This window comes from Citrus sinensis, chromosome 3 (assembly GCF_022201045.2).
Source record: "Citrus sinensis cultivar Valencia sweet orange chromosome 3, DVS_A1.0, whole genome shotgun sequence".
Taxonomy (NCBI): Eukaryota; Viridiplantae; Streptophyta; class Magnoliopsida; order Sapindales; family Rutaceae; genus Citrus; species Citrus sinensis.
The window spans coordinates 37,443,267-37,461,706 of NC_068558.1; the positions used below are offsets into that span (position 1 = coordinate 37,443,267).

The following is an 18,440-nucleotide window of genomic DNA, read 5'->3' on the forward strand; positions in this document are numbered from 1 at the left end:
AACTAATAGTCTAATACATTATTTTTATTTTTGATTTTAAATTAATCATATTAAAATAAAAAATTCAGATAAAAATAAAATTCAAAATATATCTTACATTAATATTGATCCATTGCAAAGTCACATTCAAAATATAAATTATTAAAATAATTATAAAACAATGAAAATGATATAAGTAAAGTAACTTATAAGTGCAAATCTTAATAACTGTATAATATAATCACAATGTAAAATAAACTCATACTGTTATTGTAAGCTCGTAACCAACTTTGACAGCACATTAAGGCCTCCAATGTGCTTGGATGAAGTTTGTTACGGTGTGGGCTCACAACTCTACCACCGGTGCTAAAAGCTGATTCAGAAGCAACTGTTGTAATTGGAATTGCCAAAATATCTCTAGCAATTCGAGCTAATGTAGGATACCTATTAGCATTTAATAATATAAATATTTTGATATTTATTATTTTTAACAATATTTATAATTTTGTTATTTATTTATTAGTAATTTTAAAAATAAAATTAAAATTAAAAATTAAAATGGGGAAATGGGTAGGGGATGGGGATTCCACCTCATCCCCGTCCCCTCCCTGAATAAAAAATTGGGTAAAAAATTTTCCCCGTCCCCTCCTCGAATAAAAAATTGGGTATAAAATTATCCCCGTACCCTCCCCGAATGGGGAAAATCCCCGAGGGTACCCGTCCCCGTGGGGATTTTTGCCATCCCTAATTGGGAGGGGAGGGGAGGGGACCAATCTCCCCATACCCATCCCCGATGTTTTGCGTATGTCCCCGTCCCCTCCCCGTCCCCGTCAGAATTGCTTGAGAGAATCCTCATCCCGTCCCGAATAATAACAGGGGGTCCCCGAAGGTCCCCGGTCCCCAAATAACTAATAGTCTAATACATTTTTTTATTTTCGATTTTAAATTAATCATATTAAAATAAAAAATTCAGATAAAAATAAAGTTCAAAATATATTTTACATTAATATTGATCCATTACAAAGTCACATTCAAAATATAAATTATTAAAATAATTATCTTTGTCAATGACTCAATCTTCATAATCCTACAATAAAAAGAAAAAAAATTATTTTTATATCGGTAATAAAATAAATAAAATAAATGTAGATACTTAATTAATATTTTTAATAAAACTATTTACCTCCTGCTCGTCCTGCTCGTCCTACTCGTCCTGCTCGTCCTGCTCGTCCTGTTCTTCCTCGAGAAATGTGGCAAATTGAGAGATAGCCTCAGATTTCAAACCTAAAACAATGAAAATGATATAAGTAAAGTAACTTATAAGTGCAAATATTAATAACTGTATAATATAATTACAATGTAAAATAAACTCATACTGCTATTGTAAGCTCGTAACTAACTTTGACAGCACATTAAGGCCTCCAATGTGCTTGGATGAAGTTTGTTATGGTGTGGGTTCACAACTCTACCACCGGTGGTAAAAGCTAATTCAGAAGCAACTGTTGTAATTGGAATTGCCAAAATATCTCTAACAATTCGATCTAATGTAGGATACCTATTAGCATTTAATAATATAAATATTTTGATATTTATTATTTTTAACAATATTTATAATTTTGTTATTTATTTATTAATTAGTAATTTTAAAAATAAAAATAAAATTAAAAATTCAAATGGGGAAATGGGTAGGGGATGGGGATTCCACCTCATCCCCGTCCCCTCCCCGAATAAAAAATTAGGTAAAAAATTTTTCCCGACCCCTCCCCGAATAAAAAATTGAGTATAAAATTATCCCCATACCCTCACTGAATAGGAAAAATCTCCGAGGGTACCCGTCCCCATGGAGATTTTTACTATCCCTAACAATGATGTATATTCCCATCTAAATACACGTATATCTCAATCGAAAATATTTTGAATATCCATTTTTAAAAGAGTCCCTTTGCTCTTAAATCAATATTTAACGTTTTGGGCAATTCCTTTTTCTCTTTCATGATTTGTTATTGATTAGAGGGGCCATAATTCTTTTCACTACTAAACCTCCCAAGAAGATATGATTATGAAGTATGAATTCTCTCATCTTCCAGCCATGGCCTTCAACTCATGTGAAAAGGACGCAGTTTTAATCAAAGGAGGGCAATGGGGTAAAATTGTTGCTATTATTATTAAAAAAATATATATGTATATTTGAGAGTCCGTGATAACGTGGTGAGGGCGCCCTCACAGTAAAAACATCACCACCTTCTTCATCATCCTCATTTAAGTACTGAAAACAGCGAGTTAGCAGTTAAGTCACCTCTCTCAATTCAATCATCACAATCCGCAGTGTCTCGCTCTATTTATAATAAAGGTAAGCAAAAATTTCTTTTTTTTTTGGTTAAAAAAATTGAATTGTCATGAAATACTTGTTATTTTGGATACCGCATGATCTTTGTTGTCCATCTGCAGTTTCTGCTATTTTTATTTTTTTTTCATTGAAAAAAAAAAAAAGCTCCCATTTCATTCTATGCACAGGGGTTACCATTAAACCCTAGGCTCTATATTGGAAATGGGCGGCAAGAAGAATCAAAATTTTATCTTAAAAACCTGTAAAATGACTTGAATTGGTTAACTCTTTTAGTAATTAGGGTTTAGGTTTTTAATTATCTGCAGTTTCCCATTATTGATTAATATATATATTTTTTAATTCAGGTTTTAGACATTAGTGTGACAAAACATCTTTCTAGAGCCAGTGATTTTCATTTATATGAAGTTAACTAGTTTTAGCTGTTATTTACATATCTATTTGAGCTAAGTTTCTTTCATTAATTTGAGAGATGCAGATGGTTGCCTAGTTCATTAATGTTGACATATTAGCATGCTACCCATTTGAGAATTGAATCAGGTTTTTGAAGTTCATTATTGTTGTTCATTGGATTCAGAAGTGGCTGAGTAACGGGCGTTCCTCTGGTCTATGATGATTCATTTGCGAGCTCAAAAGTTGCTGATTCTGCTGTATATACTGGTTTTTTTCAGCAGCAGCCTAACTTTGAGTCAAGGAGACATGTCAGTAACTCAGTAAATAAAAATTGCAGAATGTCATCGTCTTGAGTAGCTGGTGCTTTAACTGGATGGTTGATTAGATTACTTTCTTTCTGTTTTTATAGGTTTGAAGGAAAGGTTCTCAAGGTAGGGGAGGAGCTATGGAAGGAAACTTTACCATTACATATGGGTTCTCGATTGTACCAGCTCCAAGGGCTGAAATCTTTCAATTGGTACGAAGTGAAGATCTCATATCCAGCTTCTGTATGTAATTTTCTATGTGTTTGCGTTGTTGCTTGTTGCAGCATTCTCTAGCTGAATGCTTATTTACTCGCCTTTTTGTTTTGTGGGGTGTGAATTACAGGTACCTGCTAGCTTTACGTTACAATTGAAGAAAGGCAATTTAGACATAGGGCTGAACAAGAACAGAAGGTTACTCAATACTGAAAAGTTGATTTTCAAGACTGAGAATCTTGATGTTCTTAATGATCAGGTTCGAAAATATCCCTAAACTTTTATATATAATGTTTCGTATTTGTTGAGTTCAAGTTTGGTGATCTGCACAGGGTGGAATGCATGTTTTAGTTACTGTGGAGCCTGAGGGAGTTGTTGCAATGCCGAACGTAGAGGAGAGAGAGTTCATCTTTAATATTGGTAATTTGGGTTCATATAATCTTTCAGATCATCAATTCATATAAATTCCATTACTCTTGCACTTGAAAATATTGGTTTCAAGGTTCCACAGTGGAGGCAGTTTGTGGCTACCTAATTATTTGTGAAATGTACAGGTTCTGTATTTTCTCAATCATTTCCGCCTGTCTGAGTTCTTTTCTTCTATATGTAATGTTCATTATGGGATTCTTTCAGCAGCATATTACTTGTAACTGATCAATCTTGTTGGTCCTTAACAGCTTGTGATGAACTATTGTTGGGCATCCCGTACAAAGCTTGGTGGGTTGTTGTCTTTGTGTTGTTATGTTTGGGATTGGCGTTGATCACCCCTTATTTTCTTCCATCTTATTTGCTGCCGAAGAATGGGGGCTTACCCTCGGATCTACGGAATGTTTCAAAGGAATCTTGATATTTAATTTAGAAGTTAAACTTTGCTGCTGATGTTGTTGAGGCTATGGTGCTTTTTTGACTTGGTTTCTACTGTACAAAAATTCTTTGGTTGTTTCAATTCAATAGAATCAAATGTCTTTTAACCATTTTACAATTTCTTAGGACCTGATTCTTGATATTTGGGAATTTGAAATGGAAATGTTCAGAAGTTATTTGAAGATCTCCATTTCTGATTCTTTAATCGCATTTTTCCTTTTTCAGAAATTTATGATTTTTCTTTTTGTTGGGAAATCAAAATTTAAGTATAATATTTAATTATGTAACAATAAATTGATGTTATCTATTAACACCTCTTGTATCTACAGCCGCGAACTCAAGTTTGTTATACTTAAAAGCTGTTTAGATAGTCCTATAGAAGTTTAATTTTCTTTCAAATGTTTAAAAGTAAAATATGTTGCCCTATTTCGATGGGTAAAAGAATCCGCAACTCAAATTGTGTGGGTTATTTGGGTTAAGAAAACTTTAGCCACAAATGACAAAACGCGGCTCAAATTTATAAAAGTATTTTTATACATAAAAGAATCTCACATGTTGAAAAAAAAAATGGATTCTAAATACTATACTCTTCACCTTTAAAACTTGTTCTACTTTGTGCTTAATGATTATTATTCCACAATATATTTATATATATATAAAATAATTTTTTGGTCCGAGATCATAAAGTGTGTGGAAAATATCTGGTAAAATTTTAAAATCGTGAAATTTTAAAAATTTAAAATTTAAAGCGCTTAAACTGTATCGTTTATGTATTTTTTTTTGGATATTTCCACATTTTATAAAATTCTGAATTAAAACTATATAATGTACAGAGACCATTAAACGTAATGTACAACTCTTAATTAGTCATTCTTTTCATAGATTTACACTAATAAAATGACCAAATTTTTAAAAAAAAAAAACAAAGGAATCTAACGGCTCATATCGACCTTGAAGTTTTGTACAATAGCTGAAAAGTGGGACCCATCTGTTAATGTATCACAGCCTTTTGCTGTTTTTTTTTTTTTTGGAAAAATTCCTTTCCGTTGCTTGTTTCTTCTTGAACGGCTGCGAGCCTGCGACTAACCACCACGGGTAACAGCATCAGAGGCGACCCACGAAGATTAATTTCACAAATAATTTTTTTTTCTTTTCACGTAAAAGAAAGCAACAAGTAAGTCCCTTTACTATTCAATTGTTGTTTTTTTTTCAATTATTGAATGTATATTTTTGTTATTTTTACCGTCGCAAAAATCGACAAACTGTTTGGTTCCCCGAAGGATTAGGGAAAATAAGAGAAAATTTAAAAAAATGATTTTTTTTTTGTTTATTTTCTGTTTAGTTGAGCTTAGTAGTTCCTTTTTTTGTTTGGATCTACGGAATCTGTTTATTTATTTTATGTAGGATCGGGATTTAGTTTTATGCTATCAATTTTTTAGGGCTTAGAACAATAATGATAATAATTCACTATTTTAAGTACTCATACTTCCATATAGGCCATGCCTTGATCAATGTAAAAAGTTTTCATGAATTTCTGTAATTTACTAGCAAGGGCACTGTGTCAAAGAGAATTCGGATAGCAGTAGCTATTTAGCTTAGGCATATTATTGATCCTATTAGGATAGGATTGCGATTTGATGACATTGGAAGCTTTTTTTCAGGTGTGAAGCTTTTTTTCAAGTTGTTATATGTTGTTTTTAGCTCATATTATTGCTTTTCAGTGGATTTGGAAGCCCCTGCAGAAGAAACGCCTGCTGAAGAGAAAACTGTGATAACAGAAAGTCCTACAGGAGGTGAATCTGATGTTTGTGAAATTGACACTAGACGCGAACCATATGAGGGTATGGTGTTTGAGTCGGAAGATGCTGCCAAAATATTCTATGATGAGTATGCCAGACGCGCAGGATTTTCGACACGAATTATTTCATCGCGTAAGTCAGAGCGTGATGGATCGATCATCTCTCGCCATCTTGCATGTAATAAAGAGGGATTTAATGCTAACCGTCGGAAGTCCGGACGGGTTCAGATTCGAAAGCGAGAGAGCATACGGGAAGGTTGCAGGGCAATGATATTGGTGAAGAGAGAGAAGCCAGGGAGGTGGGTTGTGACGAAATTTGAGAAGGAGCATAATCACCTACTATTAAGTTCTGGAAAGGATGGGCCATCTCCAGTAAGTACTCTTCATGTTCATTAAACCTGTTAATTTTATTAAACTACCAATCTCTCTGCTACACTCATGAATTTTGCACATCAAGAAATTGAGATCGATGGTTACTTTTTATGCCATAGGACATCCCTTTTGTGAAAAAATGTGGAAAGAATGGAAAGCCAAAAATTTCCAAAAGTTTTAAGTGGTGATCCTCCTTTTAATATATTGAGGGTCTCTTAAACCCATAGGTTGTTCTTGAAGACAGGGAAAACTACCATCTAGCCTTAGTCAATTTAGAGGCAGTTCACAAAAGCACTTAAGAGTATGTGAGAACACCATTCCATTTTGGAAACTGCAAGAGACCTTCCTTTTTACCCTTGGAGTATTTTATTAGATGCTGTTTATTTTATCCATATGAATTGCAATTTTGATGACTATGTTGACTTGTTATATTAATTTAAAAGTATTTGAAAGGTTGATGGTGATCCAGTGGATCAATTATGACCATAGGTGGAGAATAAAACTTGAGCTTGACTGGGCTGTTAAAGAAAATTTATCTTCCAATCAATCTAGTAAACTTTGAAGGAGTTTCTCTTAATTGAAGGGGATTGATGCAATCTAAGTTATTAATGTTACTTTCAGTAATTTCTCAACCGGGTCTGGGTGAATTGTAATTTGCTTAGTGTACTTGATGGGAAGTAGTCCTATCTTCACATGGGTAAATAGAATCAGGGAGCTTCTCATCTGTACCTTCTGGGTGGAATGCGGTCCCAGGCCTGGCTACATTAAAACCTTATACAACATATGAAGTTGTTTAGGGTTATGACTGTGAATTTCAAAATGTAATTAGTTACTTCTTCTCAATTATAGAGAAATTGTAAGATATTTATACCTTTTCAGTGTTTGCAAAATCCTCAACTGCCACAGACCCAGATAGCTAGTGAAATTTTTTAACCTTGTGAATAGCCTTTTAAGACTGTTCTTAAAGTGAACCAGGTAATGTACTAATGGACATTTCTCAACATTAGCAAAATCATGCCATATTTGAATTGTCAGACTTTGGGTGAAGGGAAAATAAGTATTCATTTATTAGTTACTTTATTACCGGGGTAATTATAGCTGGCTCTTTTAGTTTAGATGAATATCTGAAATTGAAAATTTACACATATGTTGTACCAAGGACTGCCTTACTGTATGGTACCGTTGTACTGATACATATTGTATACTAAATTTTGAGTTCTTTAAATCCTGAAGAATCTTCAGCCAGCTTCTGCTATGTGAAGCAATTGGTTGTTTTGGTGAAACTTTCCCTGTAGATGTTAGGAAAATGGTATAGCCTCTGTGATATTTAACTCCAATGCGAGACTTGTTCTGATGCATTTTCTGATTAGGATGATTTATGGACATGCATTTCTTAACACCATGCAGCTCCTGGTGTGACAAAAGCAAATGTTTGATGATTAGATCTTGTGCTGAACCCTGCAATTTTGAAATGCCCATTACAGGTTAATAATCAAAATCAATGAATAAGTAGCATTTCATGTGGATTCGATGTGTAGCGTTATCATATTTTTGGCTTCTATCTATATTCCAATGCCTAACCAAAAAAACTTTAGAACACTCTGTACATTTGGATCTTCACAACTAAATCATCTGTATTTTGATGTCTTAGGACGAGAAAGATAGAAAAATTCGAGAGCTATCTATGGAGTTGCATCGTGCAAATCAAAAGTTGGAAGCATGCCAAGAACAGCTGCAAATAGTTATGTCGTATATCGAGGAACACGCTAAGTGTCTGTCGAAAACAGTTGAAGAGGCAGTTAAGGATATCCAAAAGGTCGAATCTGGAAAACAAAAGGAACCCTAGGTAAGCTGTGGCATTCCTGTAACTGATTTTATGCCTAGAATTGTTAACCATTTTCAATTTCTAGAAGAGTATTGTGTATAGTAGTGTGACAAAAGCCTTTTGTTAATTTTAGCTGAGCTGTAACAATTTACAAAGTATCTACATTCTATTATTATATTTGAGGAGGGATTATAAATATTAGCTGTGCATTGAATTTGACGGCTGTATTAACTAAAATCATATGATTTTACTATCCTAATACATTTTGGACAATGATTGATGCTTATATTCTGATCATTGAGGACGGTTACTTATCCATGTTTCTAAAGGTTCCCAATGACTTGACATCAGTGCATGATGGTGGATCGATGAAATTTATTTTTCTAAAGAAATTTTCGCATTCAGATATTCATTTTCAATTATTGGAATCGAACTCGGGACCAGCAAAATAAAGCTGCTAAATTTTTTTATCATTCAGATACCAGGATTTTATCTTACGTTACATGAAGATAAGTTTGATAAAGTTCAGTAACTAGATATGTAATAGAAATTAGATCAGTTAAAAATCAGGTTCGTAAGTATTTCAGCCATTTTTCTGAACGTATACCTTGAAATTATTTTCTTTGATAATCTAAATCCAAGAGTTTTAAACACGTTTTATTATGGGAATTACCATTTTAATATTGATTTTTACCATCACAATTCGACAACACGCAGTTAATGGGTGAGGTTTGTCGTCGAGTGTAAGATTTAAAGTATAGAAATATTTGAACTATAAAACTTGAAAATTGAAATTTTATCATTTATGTTTTGTACATGTTAAATAAGAACAAAAATAATAAATTTAACCAATTTTATTAAATAGATCTCTAAAATTAATGAAATTACTCCTTTTAGCATTTGGGTTTGCCTACGTCAAAAATCAAAGAGTCAAACCAGGTTACCATACCGTCCATACCACTAGCCGACGAGCGGCTAATTTGATAAAAATGACGAATTATGACGTTATTTTATAAATCATTACAAATCAGGGACTTAAACGAAAAAAATCCAAAAGGCCTTTTTTATTATTGTTTTATTTTTTTGGTTTTATGGCAAATCAGTAACAGCGCCGCTACGTCACTTTCATTTCTGGGCCTTTGGCTCTTGTGTCCCCGATGCGAAGTGCAGAAACAGTTTAGAAAACACACAAGAATTCAGAAACAATTCCAGTAACATACAATAAAATAGGTAAAGCTCTGCTCAAATATCTGAAAAAGATCCAGCGTTTTTCTGGGTTTTAAATTTTCATTTTTATCCTTTTCTGCTGTTGTTTTAGACAGCACATTTCAGCTTCAGGTGCATTCTGGCACGAGCATATAATTTAGTTCAATTAATCTGTTTTGTTTTTTCTGTATGATTTTGCTTTCTGGGTTGTTTTCTTTTTCTGTTCATTGAAATGTTTGTGGTGTTGAATTTCATAAATTAAGCTCGCTTAAGTGAATTCTGAGAAAAATAAAACTTGTAAAATTTGATACTTCATCGTTAGGTAATCCAGTTATGTGTAGTAATTAAAAGAGCTTCCATATTAAAGTCATGTACATAAATTTGACATAATCTAACAAACATTGCCAATGGTGATTGTTGATTAATGATTAATAATTATATCTTAAGGGTAATCACAAATTTGAATTTTTGTCATCTACTGTATGCCTGCAGTTTTGTTGTGTGATCATGTCTAAGTTTATGTCTTGATATTTTTTAATGTTGTGATAGGGTTGTGATGGGAAGCACCTCTGGTGAACAATTTGATTTGGGCAGAAATTATAGACAATGGTTAGCTGAAACTTTTGATGGTCATGAAACAGGAGATGATGAATTATCGGATCATTTTAATGGAAGTGATAATTTCACCCAACCATCTGATGGGATGTTTCCATTAACTTCTGAATCTACAGAGCCATATATTGGTATGGAGTTTGACTCAGCAGAGGATGCAAGGGAATTTTACGAGATGTATGGAAGGCGTGTGGGGTTTACGATACGAAATAATCGTACACGTCGGTCTCTAAAAGATAATTCAATAATTGGTCGAGAATATGTTTGCTCTAAAGAGGGATTTCGTACAGGAAAGTGCACAAATAGAGGTAGCAGAGTTCTCCTGCCACGGCCTGCCACCAGGGAGGGGTGCAATGCCATGCTGAGAATAGCTGCAAAGGATGGAGGGAAGTGGGTTATCTATGGTTTTGTAAAAGAACACAATCACGAGCTGAATCCAAGTAAAATACCGCCTCGACGATCTCATAGAATTGCATTCTCTGAGGTATGGTAGGAGATTGTGTTTTTATGACATGATGCTATTTGAGTGCTTATTATCTTAATGGTTTCTTTAGAATTTGGAAATATGAGAAAAAGGATATGCTTGTTCAATTGACATGACCGAAGAACCACATGTGGTTTAATGGAACTTAAAGAACTAAAGTTGAGTTATAGATTCAATGACCGTCATGCATCAGTGCCATAGATGGAAACCTTTTTAAAATGTATATTTGGGAGACTTTTATTGGCAAGCAACAAAAAGAGCAAGAGGAGGACCTGAAAGTTACTTAGCTAATTTAGCTAGGATTTGAGGTTTGAAGGACATACATTTTCAGCTTGATTACAGAAACCATTTCCATCTTTGTGTTTACAGCTTCAGAGAGATTGGTGTCTACTAAAAATCATGTATGACTAGAAGCTGTCAGAACTTTGGGTGCAGGAGCCCAAAAAATATACCAGTGATGAGCCATGAGTGATCAAGAGTGATATGTATAGAACCTTTTATTAGCACAATTGAGTGATCAAGAGTCATATGTATAGAACCTGGTCTTAGCACAATTTAGGAGAGGGGGTGGGCATACGTAATTTGATGATTTAACCAGAAATTATCCTAAGGAATAACATGATTCAGGAACTTTCCACTAGCATGTAGGAACAAGAAGAAAATGCACTGATATGGCAAGTAAATTATGACAGGAGTTTTGATATAGCTAAACCCCAAATGGTGAAGAAAAAAGTTATTTGCATTGAGCTGAGTTTATTTTAGAATCGAAGTCTTGAGAATAATAAATTGACATGTTTGTGTTTTATGGTTGGAATAAGTGAATATGGAACAGAAAATTTGAACAATAAAGCACGCTAAATCTCTTGACAAGATTAAGTTCATTAATAGATGGGTCCCTCTTCCATTATTGTAATGGGTTGGTTGGTTTTATTAAGAGTTATGGGTGCAAGTTATATGTTTTGTACTTTATATCCAAGCAGGTTGCTCCAAAATAACTTGTACTTAAATGCAGCATTAGCTGTAGCAATGGCATCGAAGAACAGCTAGTACTTGAATTAACCATAAATTAAGCCATTGTTTTCTTGAATTGCTTTAAGCCAGTTTAGTTTAGTTTCTTCATATGCAAGTTCTGTGGCCTATTTTACTCTTTGCCGACACTTACCAAGCAGTTTAACATGAATAAATAGACATCTTTTTACCTCTATAAACTGGTGCAAAGCTGTTACAGCTGTATAATTGATGTTTGATAATGCGAGTGAATGTTTTGAATTGAGGTACAAGGAAAGAGTTTCATGAATCACAAGATTGACTTGGGTAAGCCGTATTATAAGGTCAATTAGGAATTTGTGTGACTGGAGTTATTCAATGTCTATGAACATCTTTTGCTATCAGTGTAGAATATATGAGGTTTGATAAGAAGAGATTCTGGTTGTCCGCTTTGCATCATTGTGGTGTTTCAGCTGCTTTTTTGTTTTTGTATTTGGTCAGAAAATCACAATGTCACATTTGAAAAGTGCAATTATTGCAATTTCAAGTGCACAAGCACCTCTAGGAGCTTGCTACGGAAATGGAGGGTGGAGTAGCTGTGCCTAGTTTCACCCTAAAACATGTCATATTTTTGTTTATTTTATGGTTAAATTTCTAACCACCTCTCTTGTAAAATGACAATCTTCAAAATACTCCAAACTATTGGAAACCTCAAGTTGCCCTGATTTTTGTTCAAAAGATAAGGGAAAAATGGGGGCAGAAAATTTTTTTATCTTAAAAAAAATGGGGGTAAGTTGAGGTTTACAATAGTTTGGGGGGTAGTTGAAGAATAATCCTTATTTTATTTTATTCTCTTTCACCATTCAATCTAATATTTGGAAAATTTCTTAACTATGTATTATTATCCAAGCGGAAAGCTGTTTTTTTGGGACTTTATTATCATGTTCTTGTCTTATTCAAGTGCTGGGTTGCTTTGGGGTTTAAGATTGTACACTCTACTTTGTACAACTTTTCATATACATTTTGATCGATAGAAATTCCCCGCCTCACCATTTTGGATGCATAGAGACCTGGTTGGATGACCAGAATAGTTCTCTCACTATGGGCCTTTTGTCTAAGATTTCGCCCATTTCCCCAAAAATAGTTGGAAGTAATCATGTTTTGAGAACAAACCTTGCGAGTTATGCCCACATTTGGCTATGAGCCAACAAGGCGACATGGGCTTACATTTTCTTACTTCAACATTCTTATAACGCTTCTATTTTAACGATTGCATGCAGGATGTGAAGGATCTTAAAATTCGAGAACTATCCACGGAGCTACATCATGAAAAAAAGAAATCTGCAGCTTATCAAGAACAACTATGCATGGTCTTGAAATTTATTGAGGAACACACTCAGCGGATGTCTTTGAAAGTTCAAGTAGTGACTAATAATATGCAAGAACTGGAATCTGAAGAGCGAGAAAGTTCGTACCCTGACTAGAGTGAGTTTTTCTTGGATCATCTTTGTTTAGTATAAAATGCCAGATGCTTTATATATTTGAATAACCTCATCTACCAACATTGGCTTTGAAGGTGATTTAGCGAATGCGACTTCGATAAAAATTGTCCAATCCAATTAGATAAACATCGAAAGGAGTATGGAATTTTCAAAAACTCTGGCTAGACGCATGTGATCACTGTGAAAAACTTGTTATGATTAGATTTAGATCCTGAAATTTCAATTAGGTAACATGTGTTGATCAGATCCTCCTTCACCAGTGAAGTGCAATGTCGTCTGGGCATTGATACCGGGATATATCCATTTCCTGCATTGTTGAGCTTCTACTTGTGGAACTTGAGACAGTACAAGACCTTCGACAATTACCAGATGCAAGCACCAAAGACAACATGGCCTCACAGCTAAGTAAGAAGGAAGCAGCTATCACCAAGGAGTGGCTCTGCAAGCTTGCCATAATGGTTATATGTATTGTCAAACGTTTGGATGAATGATAAAATCTTTATTTATAAGATGAGAAATGGTTGATTATGAAATTTCAAAATGTAATGCGTGTTGCGTCTCTGTCTCTTCCATTTGGCATCTATAAAAGTTAATTTAATCTGAACCAATGCATTTGAATTTAATCTATGGTTATTTTTAAATTACAACTTTGTTCAAATATTTAACGCTTCCAATGAATGTGGAAGCTGCTGTGGTTAATGACATAATCTGATTCACAATTTATTAGACGTGACAGTGACTAATATGTTGTCAAATGAGTCCAATATAAATTATTTATGAGAATGTGAAACCGACTAATACTAAACAATATTATTAATACCATAAATAAACAATATTATTATCGTTATTATTATTAGTTCCCGCAAGACACCCCCAATTCAAGTCCCCCAGAAAGCAAAGAGAGCTAGAACAGTAGTAAACTGAACGTCCCCACATTATCGTCATCCTGCATCGCGGTCGTTGGTCTGTTCGGTCACGTGGCTACATACCAGCCCTTCGATCTAGAACAAAAACTCAACTCGTAGATCTGTGATCTGACACGGATCTCCCTTCAGTCAGCTCCTTCTCCGTACTCACTACGCACGAGTGACGAGCCCAGACTGTAACATAAAACAGTTCAAATTTCAGAAGCTCAAAATCAGGTCAGCTAAGCTGCAGCTGCAGCTGCTTTTATTCACTTCATATCTTTAATTTCAGCTTCTGCTTCAGTTTTTTTTTTTAATATTTCTTTTGGTGGGGGGGTCGAATTTATTTATTATTTATTTATCTTTTCACTATCGGTGAACTAGGTTTCTTGTGAATTTTGTAAAGGAAATGAAAAGATGATGTTAAGTTAATACCAAGTGCATTTTTGGAATTATGTTCAAAACAAAACCCTGCAAAATATTTCATGTCGTTGTTTGGGAATTGTTGCATCAGTGTGAATGTAACTGCAATGTGGGATAAATTAGGGAGTGTGTGTTTATTAAATTTGGATATTATTGGATTATCAATATTTAGCACTTATACAGATGCATGATGGAAATGTTAGATTCTATGACCACAAAATGTACAATGATTAGAGGAACTGGCAATAATTTTTGGATGTCGTTCTATCTGTAGGAACATCATAATGGCCTGTTCTGCTGGACATGAATTTATAGATGGTGAAGGCTGTTCGGATAACGATACATTGGAAAGCTTTGATGAACATGATACCACAGAAGATGGGCTGTTGCAGAATTACAATTCGCACGATGTTATAAATGATGAATTGAATGTGGTGATCCCTTCGATGGAAGGATTCACGGCTGACAGCTCAGAAAGTTTAGAACCATGCATGGGAATGACTTTTCCATCACTAGAAGATGCGAGGGATTTCTATTACGAATACGCCAAGCGTACAGGTTTCACCATACGAACAAACCGAATCCGTCACTCACTAAAGAATATGGCTATTATTGGCCGGGACTTTGTTTGTTCTAGGGAAGGTTTTCGTGCTGCGAAGCATGCGCTTAGAAAAGACAGGGTTCTTCCTCCAAGACCAGTTACCAGAGAAGGCTGCAAAGCGATGATAAGGCTGGCAGCAAGGGATGGAGGTAAATGGGCTGTTACCAAATTTGTCCGAGAGCACAACCACAAATTGCTGACTCATTGTAAATTCCCTGGGGAGCTTCCAATTGTCAATATACTCAGTGAGGTAAGTCTGGGGTTACTTCTTGATAAAATGGTAATATGGATCAATTTGCATTGTTTGTTTATAAATATCTAGGTGTTACACCTCTTATCTTTTAGTACTATCTTATTTTTTTAATTTTTTTTTTTAAAGCTAACTTTTATTATTTAATGGAACTGTTAAGGTGTCTGAGTGCAAAATTTGAATTGAACATCATTATTAATCATAAACTTATTAGAAGATCCTCTGGAGAAGTTTAGACCATTGCTAACAGAGCTCATTCTGTCTTTGGATCTTGAGATGACCTAGCTTTAGATTTATATGGATTGCATACAAAGTTTGATTGATTTTTAAGCAATACCCTTTCTTATTGGCTGGAAAGTGGTTAATGGTCATATGGGTTCCACATTCCTAAACAGTCTGAATACAGTAAGTGTGCTTACTCAATTTGTGGTAAGAAATCCCTACTACAAAGCATGTACCTCTACCTTTTCAATGCATGCTTCTGCCATTAACATAGCACTTCTAACATAGGTCTTATGACAAAATTTACATACCACATGGCAATTGGCTGAGAAAGAGATTCATGCATATCTTGAAAGTCTTTATTGTAGGAATTGTTAATGAAAGTTCTATTTACTCAGTTTTATTATCATTTGAATTTAAAAATGTTTGTTTTCATGAAAATGCAGGAAGAAAAGGACAAGAAAATACGGGATCTCTACAATGAACTTCAGCGTGAAAGAGAGCGATCTGCAGCAATTCAACAACAACTACGGTTGATTCTCAAAGATCTAGAAGAGCATGCTGAGATCATGTCTATAAGAGTTGAAGACATTGTTAACAGCTTGAGAGAAATTGAACTTGATGAGTTGTAGTTTCTCAGAACGTGGAAGTAGGAGTATAAGTTTTTGTAGCAGATGGGTTATTCAATCCTAATTTCCTGACAACCAAATTAGAACATCAGACCACCATGTCAGGTGTGCTGTAAGGCTGAATTTATCAGTAGCCATTGGGACGAGTTGACTGCAAATGCAGCTTAAGATACCCCACAGTTGAAAAAATGCATGTTGGGGTTGTCTCTAGGGTTTCTCCTCCAGTAGAGTTCAGCACATGTTACTGGCAAAGGTGATTTCATTTCCAAAAATGTTTGTGGAAGCTTTGGAAATGTTTGTGGTTCTCTAATCCATTGATTTTAAGTTTTTCTTACACACCAAGGCAATTAATTCTGTTAGCGAACTGCAGCAAAGGTGATCCATACAAGCAGAGATTGCCCGTTGATCTTTAGCAGACTTGAGTCAACTTAAAGTCCCTAAATCTTGGATATTTATGTTGCTGCTGGTGTTGATCAATAAGACTGCCTGCAACCTTAAGGTTGGTTTTTGTTGTTTGAAGACATTTTCCCTTATTAACCGCATCGCTTGTAGACTCCTTCTTGAAGTTCCATTTAATGCCATCAAATTCAGTGTGTTCATGTTAATAGTATCCAAGTGATACTACCACAATTTGTAGCGTTTAGATACATGTGATAAAAATTCATTAGGCCGATAACTCTTAGTATTTAAAGATATGAGTAAACAATTTGATTTGCAGTTCTGGGTTTATTAATTATGCTTCCGAAATTCTCACAACATTGCCATTTTTTTTTTTTCTGTCTTTGGAAATTCTGCTACCCATTGCAAATGGGAAAGGAACTCCAGCGAGAGGTCGCCACATGGGCCGTCGTTCTCCATAAGGAGAGTGACGTCTCGATGAAAACCCGTAGTTTATGTAGTCCATATCAATTTACATCACCAGTAACCTCAGGAAAAAAAAAAGAGAAACGATGACAATGTGGAAAACAAAAGCAAAGAATACTAAAAACAATAAAACCAAATAATCTTAATTCTTAAATTACATGAATGAAGAATATAAAAATTAAAATCGCTTTTCTTGCAAGTGTAAATTGTTTCCCCCTGCACGCCATTACCCAGAAGACCAACATCATCATCACCACGGACATCCGACACGTGTTCGCAACCCAAGCATTGCATGTCTCCCTAGTCCACTTGTCTAATAAAACTTCGTCGCATATACATTCAACTTCTATAAATGATTTTGTTTCAAAAATATGTATATCGTAGTATACATGACATGATTTTAATAGATAGTTGTAAATATTACCCGACTGACACGACACGACACGACACGACGTCTCCCTTGACATGCGGCGAAAGCCATTGGCGTTACGGCGTCGGAATGATCATCAATCATCATTATCATCATCATCATCACCGTCACCCAAATCGTATGATTGTAAGTTTCGGAAATTTTATATTTACAACAACAAATTGATTTCATTGATTATGATGGAATAAAAAAAAGACAAAATCCTTTCTCTAAATTGAATCAAGTCAAAGCACTGAACCCACCGCCTTTCATCATCTGCTTGAACTCCTTGTAATCAACCATGCCGTCACCGTCCACGTCGACCTTCATGATCATCCGCTTGCAATCCTCTACGGTCCGGCCTTGCTTGAGCCCCAGGGACCCCAACACGGATTTCAACTCGTCAAACGTGATGAACCCGTCGCCGTTCTGGTCGAACACGTTGAACGCTTCCTTCATGTCTTCCTCCTCGTCTTTCTCTTCCATGATGGACTTGTACAGCGCCCCGAACTCGTCGATGTCGACGCAGCCGTCTCCGTTGACGTCGATCCGCTCGATCATCTGGGTCAGCTCCACGTCCGGAATGTATATTCCCAGGTTCTCCAACGAGTCGTTCAGCTCCTTCTTCGATATCCGCCCGTCTCCGTTGTGGTCGAACATTTGGAAAACCCGGTCCAGCTCTGCCTGGTCCATTGTCGATCGCGTCGGGTTCGTGTTGGACTGTGACGACAGGCTGGGGCCCAGAGCGGGGGCGGGGAACCAGGAACGGGGGAGGAAGCGACGGAGCTTCTTTGGGAGCAAATGAAGGATGAAAGTGTAAAGAAGGAAAATTCTCAACAAAATGGAGCGCATTTGAGGAACAAAATATATGATGAACGCTTAAATTAGGGGCGCTGCGGGGGAGGACGCTATTGATGGTTCAGAAAATTGTGGGGGGGTGACAGTGTGTAGCGTATGGCTTAATATAGACAATGGAACCGTTACGAAAAAGATTTCATGGGACTTGAGATTTGTAATTTGTAAAAATTATCACAATCACAGCAAAATTCAAAAAAAAAAAAAAGAACAACACTTCGATTGATCATTGTTTCCGTTTGTGGATTGCCTTTTAGAGCTGGCAATTGTGGGGGGACCCGGTCTATCAATTTTACGCGTATTACAGACTGTGAGTTAATTTGATTAATTAACATTTATAATAAGAGGAGAGAGAGAGAGAGGGTTAGGTATTTCAGGTATGTCCACGTGTACTTGTC

At 35.4% G+C, this 18,440-nt stretch overlaps 5 protein-coding genes across 12 annotated transcripts; 4 read left to right on the top strand and 1 right to left on the bottom strand.

The window, feature by feature from the left end:
• Nucleotides 1-1,960: 1,960 nt before the first annotated feature.
• LOC102623256 (uncharacterized) lies at nt 1,961-4,280 on the top strand. Of its 2 annotated transcripts, none has more exons than XM_006478648.4 (6): nt 1,961-2,329; nt 2,901-3,024; nt 3,126-3,264; nt 3,365-3,493; nt 3,567-3,654; nt 3,912-4,280. In XM_006478648.4, exons 2-6 carry the CDS (start codon nt 2,933-2,935, stop codon nt 4,079-4,081), a joined length of 618 nt encoding a protein of 205 aa, XP_006478711.2. In that variant the 5' UTR covers nt 1,961-2,329; nt 2,901-2,932; the 3' UTR covers nt 4,082-4,280. The 2 variants fall into 2 exon arrangements, with proteins under 2 accessions (XP_006478711.2, XP_006478712.2); XM_006478649.4 differs by having other exon boundaries at nt 1,972-2,329; nt 2,864-3,024.
• An 827-nt stretch (nt 4,281-5,107) lies between these two features.
• Nucleotides 5,108-8,379, top strand: LOC102622967 (protein FAR1-RELATED SEQUENCE 5). The gene is made up of 3 exons (XM_006478647.4): nt 5,108-5,272; nt 5,820-6,268; nt 7,920-8,379. Coding segments are annotated over exons 1-3 (645 nt in total). The 5' UTR covers nt 5,108-5,271; the 3' UTR covers nt 8,115-8,379.
• Nucleotides 8,380-9,167: 788 nt separating this feature from the next.
• LOC102621678 (protein FAR1-RELATED SEQUENCE 5-like) lies at nt 9,168-13,476 on the top strand. Of its 6 annotated transcripts, none has more exons than XM_006478643.4 (4): nt 9,168-9,323; nt 9,849-10,395; nt 12,663-12,867; nt 13,112-13,476. In XM_006478643.4, exons 2-3 carry the CDS (start codon nt 9,856-9,858, stop codon nt 12,864-12,866), a joined length of 744 nt encoding a protein of 247 aa, XP_006478706.2. In that variant the 5' UTR covers nt 9,168-9,323; nt 9,849-9,855; the 3' UTR covers nt 12,867; nt 13,112-13,476. The 6 variants fall into 6 exon arrangements, with proteins under 6 accessions (XP_006478706.2, XP_052294477.1, XP_006478708.2 ...); XM_052438517.1 differs by having other exon boundaries at nt 13,130-13,476; XM_006478645.4 differs by having other exon boundaries at nt 13,145-13,476.
• Nucleotides 13,477-13,757: 281 nt separating this feature from the next.
• On the top strand, nt 13,758-16,862 carry LOC102621393 (protein FAR1-RELATED SEQUENCE 5). Of its 2 annotated transcripts, XR_003065604.2 has the most exons (4): nt 13,758-14,026; nt 14,487-15,063; nt 15,732-16,167; nt 16,285-16,862. XR_003065604.2 is itself a non-coding variant. In XM_006478640.4 (3 exons), exons 2-3 carry the CDS (start codon nt 14,497-14,499, stop codon nt 15,915-15,917), a joined length of 753 nt encoding a protein of 250 aa, XP_006478703.2. In that variant the 5' UTR covers nt 13,758-14,026; nt 14,487-14,496; the 3' UTR covers nt 15,918-16,862. The 2 variants fall into 2 exon arrangements, 1 of the variants encoding a protein (XP_006478703.2); XM_006478640.4 differs by having other exon boundaries at nt 15,732-16,862.
• A 34-nt stretch (nt 16,863-16,896) lies between these two features.
• LOC102621120 (calmodulin-like protein 3) lies at nt 16,897-18,251 on the bottom strand. Its single transcript, XM_006478639.3, has one exon. The coding sequence runs from the start codon at nt 18,037-18,039 to the stop codon at nt 17,428-17,430; it is 612 nt and encodes a 203-aa protein (XP_006478702.2). The 5' UTR covers nt 18,040-18,251; the 3' UTR covers nt 16,897-17,427.
• Between the last annotated feature and the right edge of the window lie 189 nt (nt 18,252-18,440).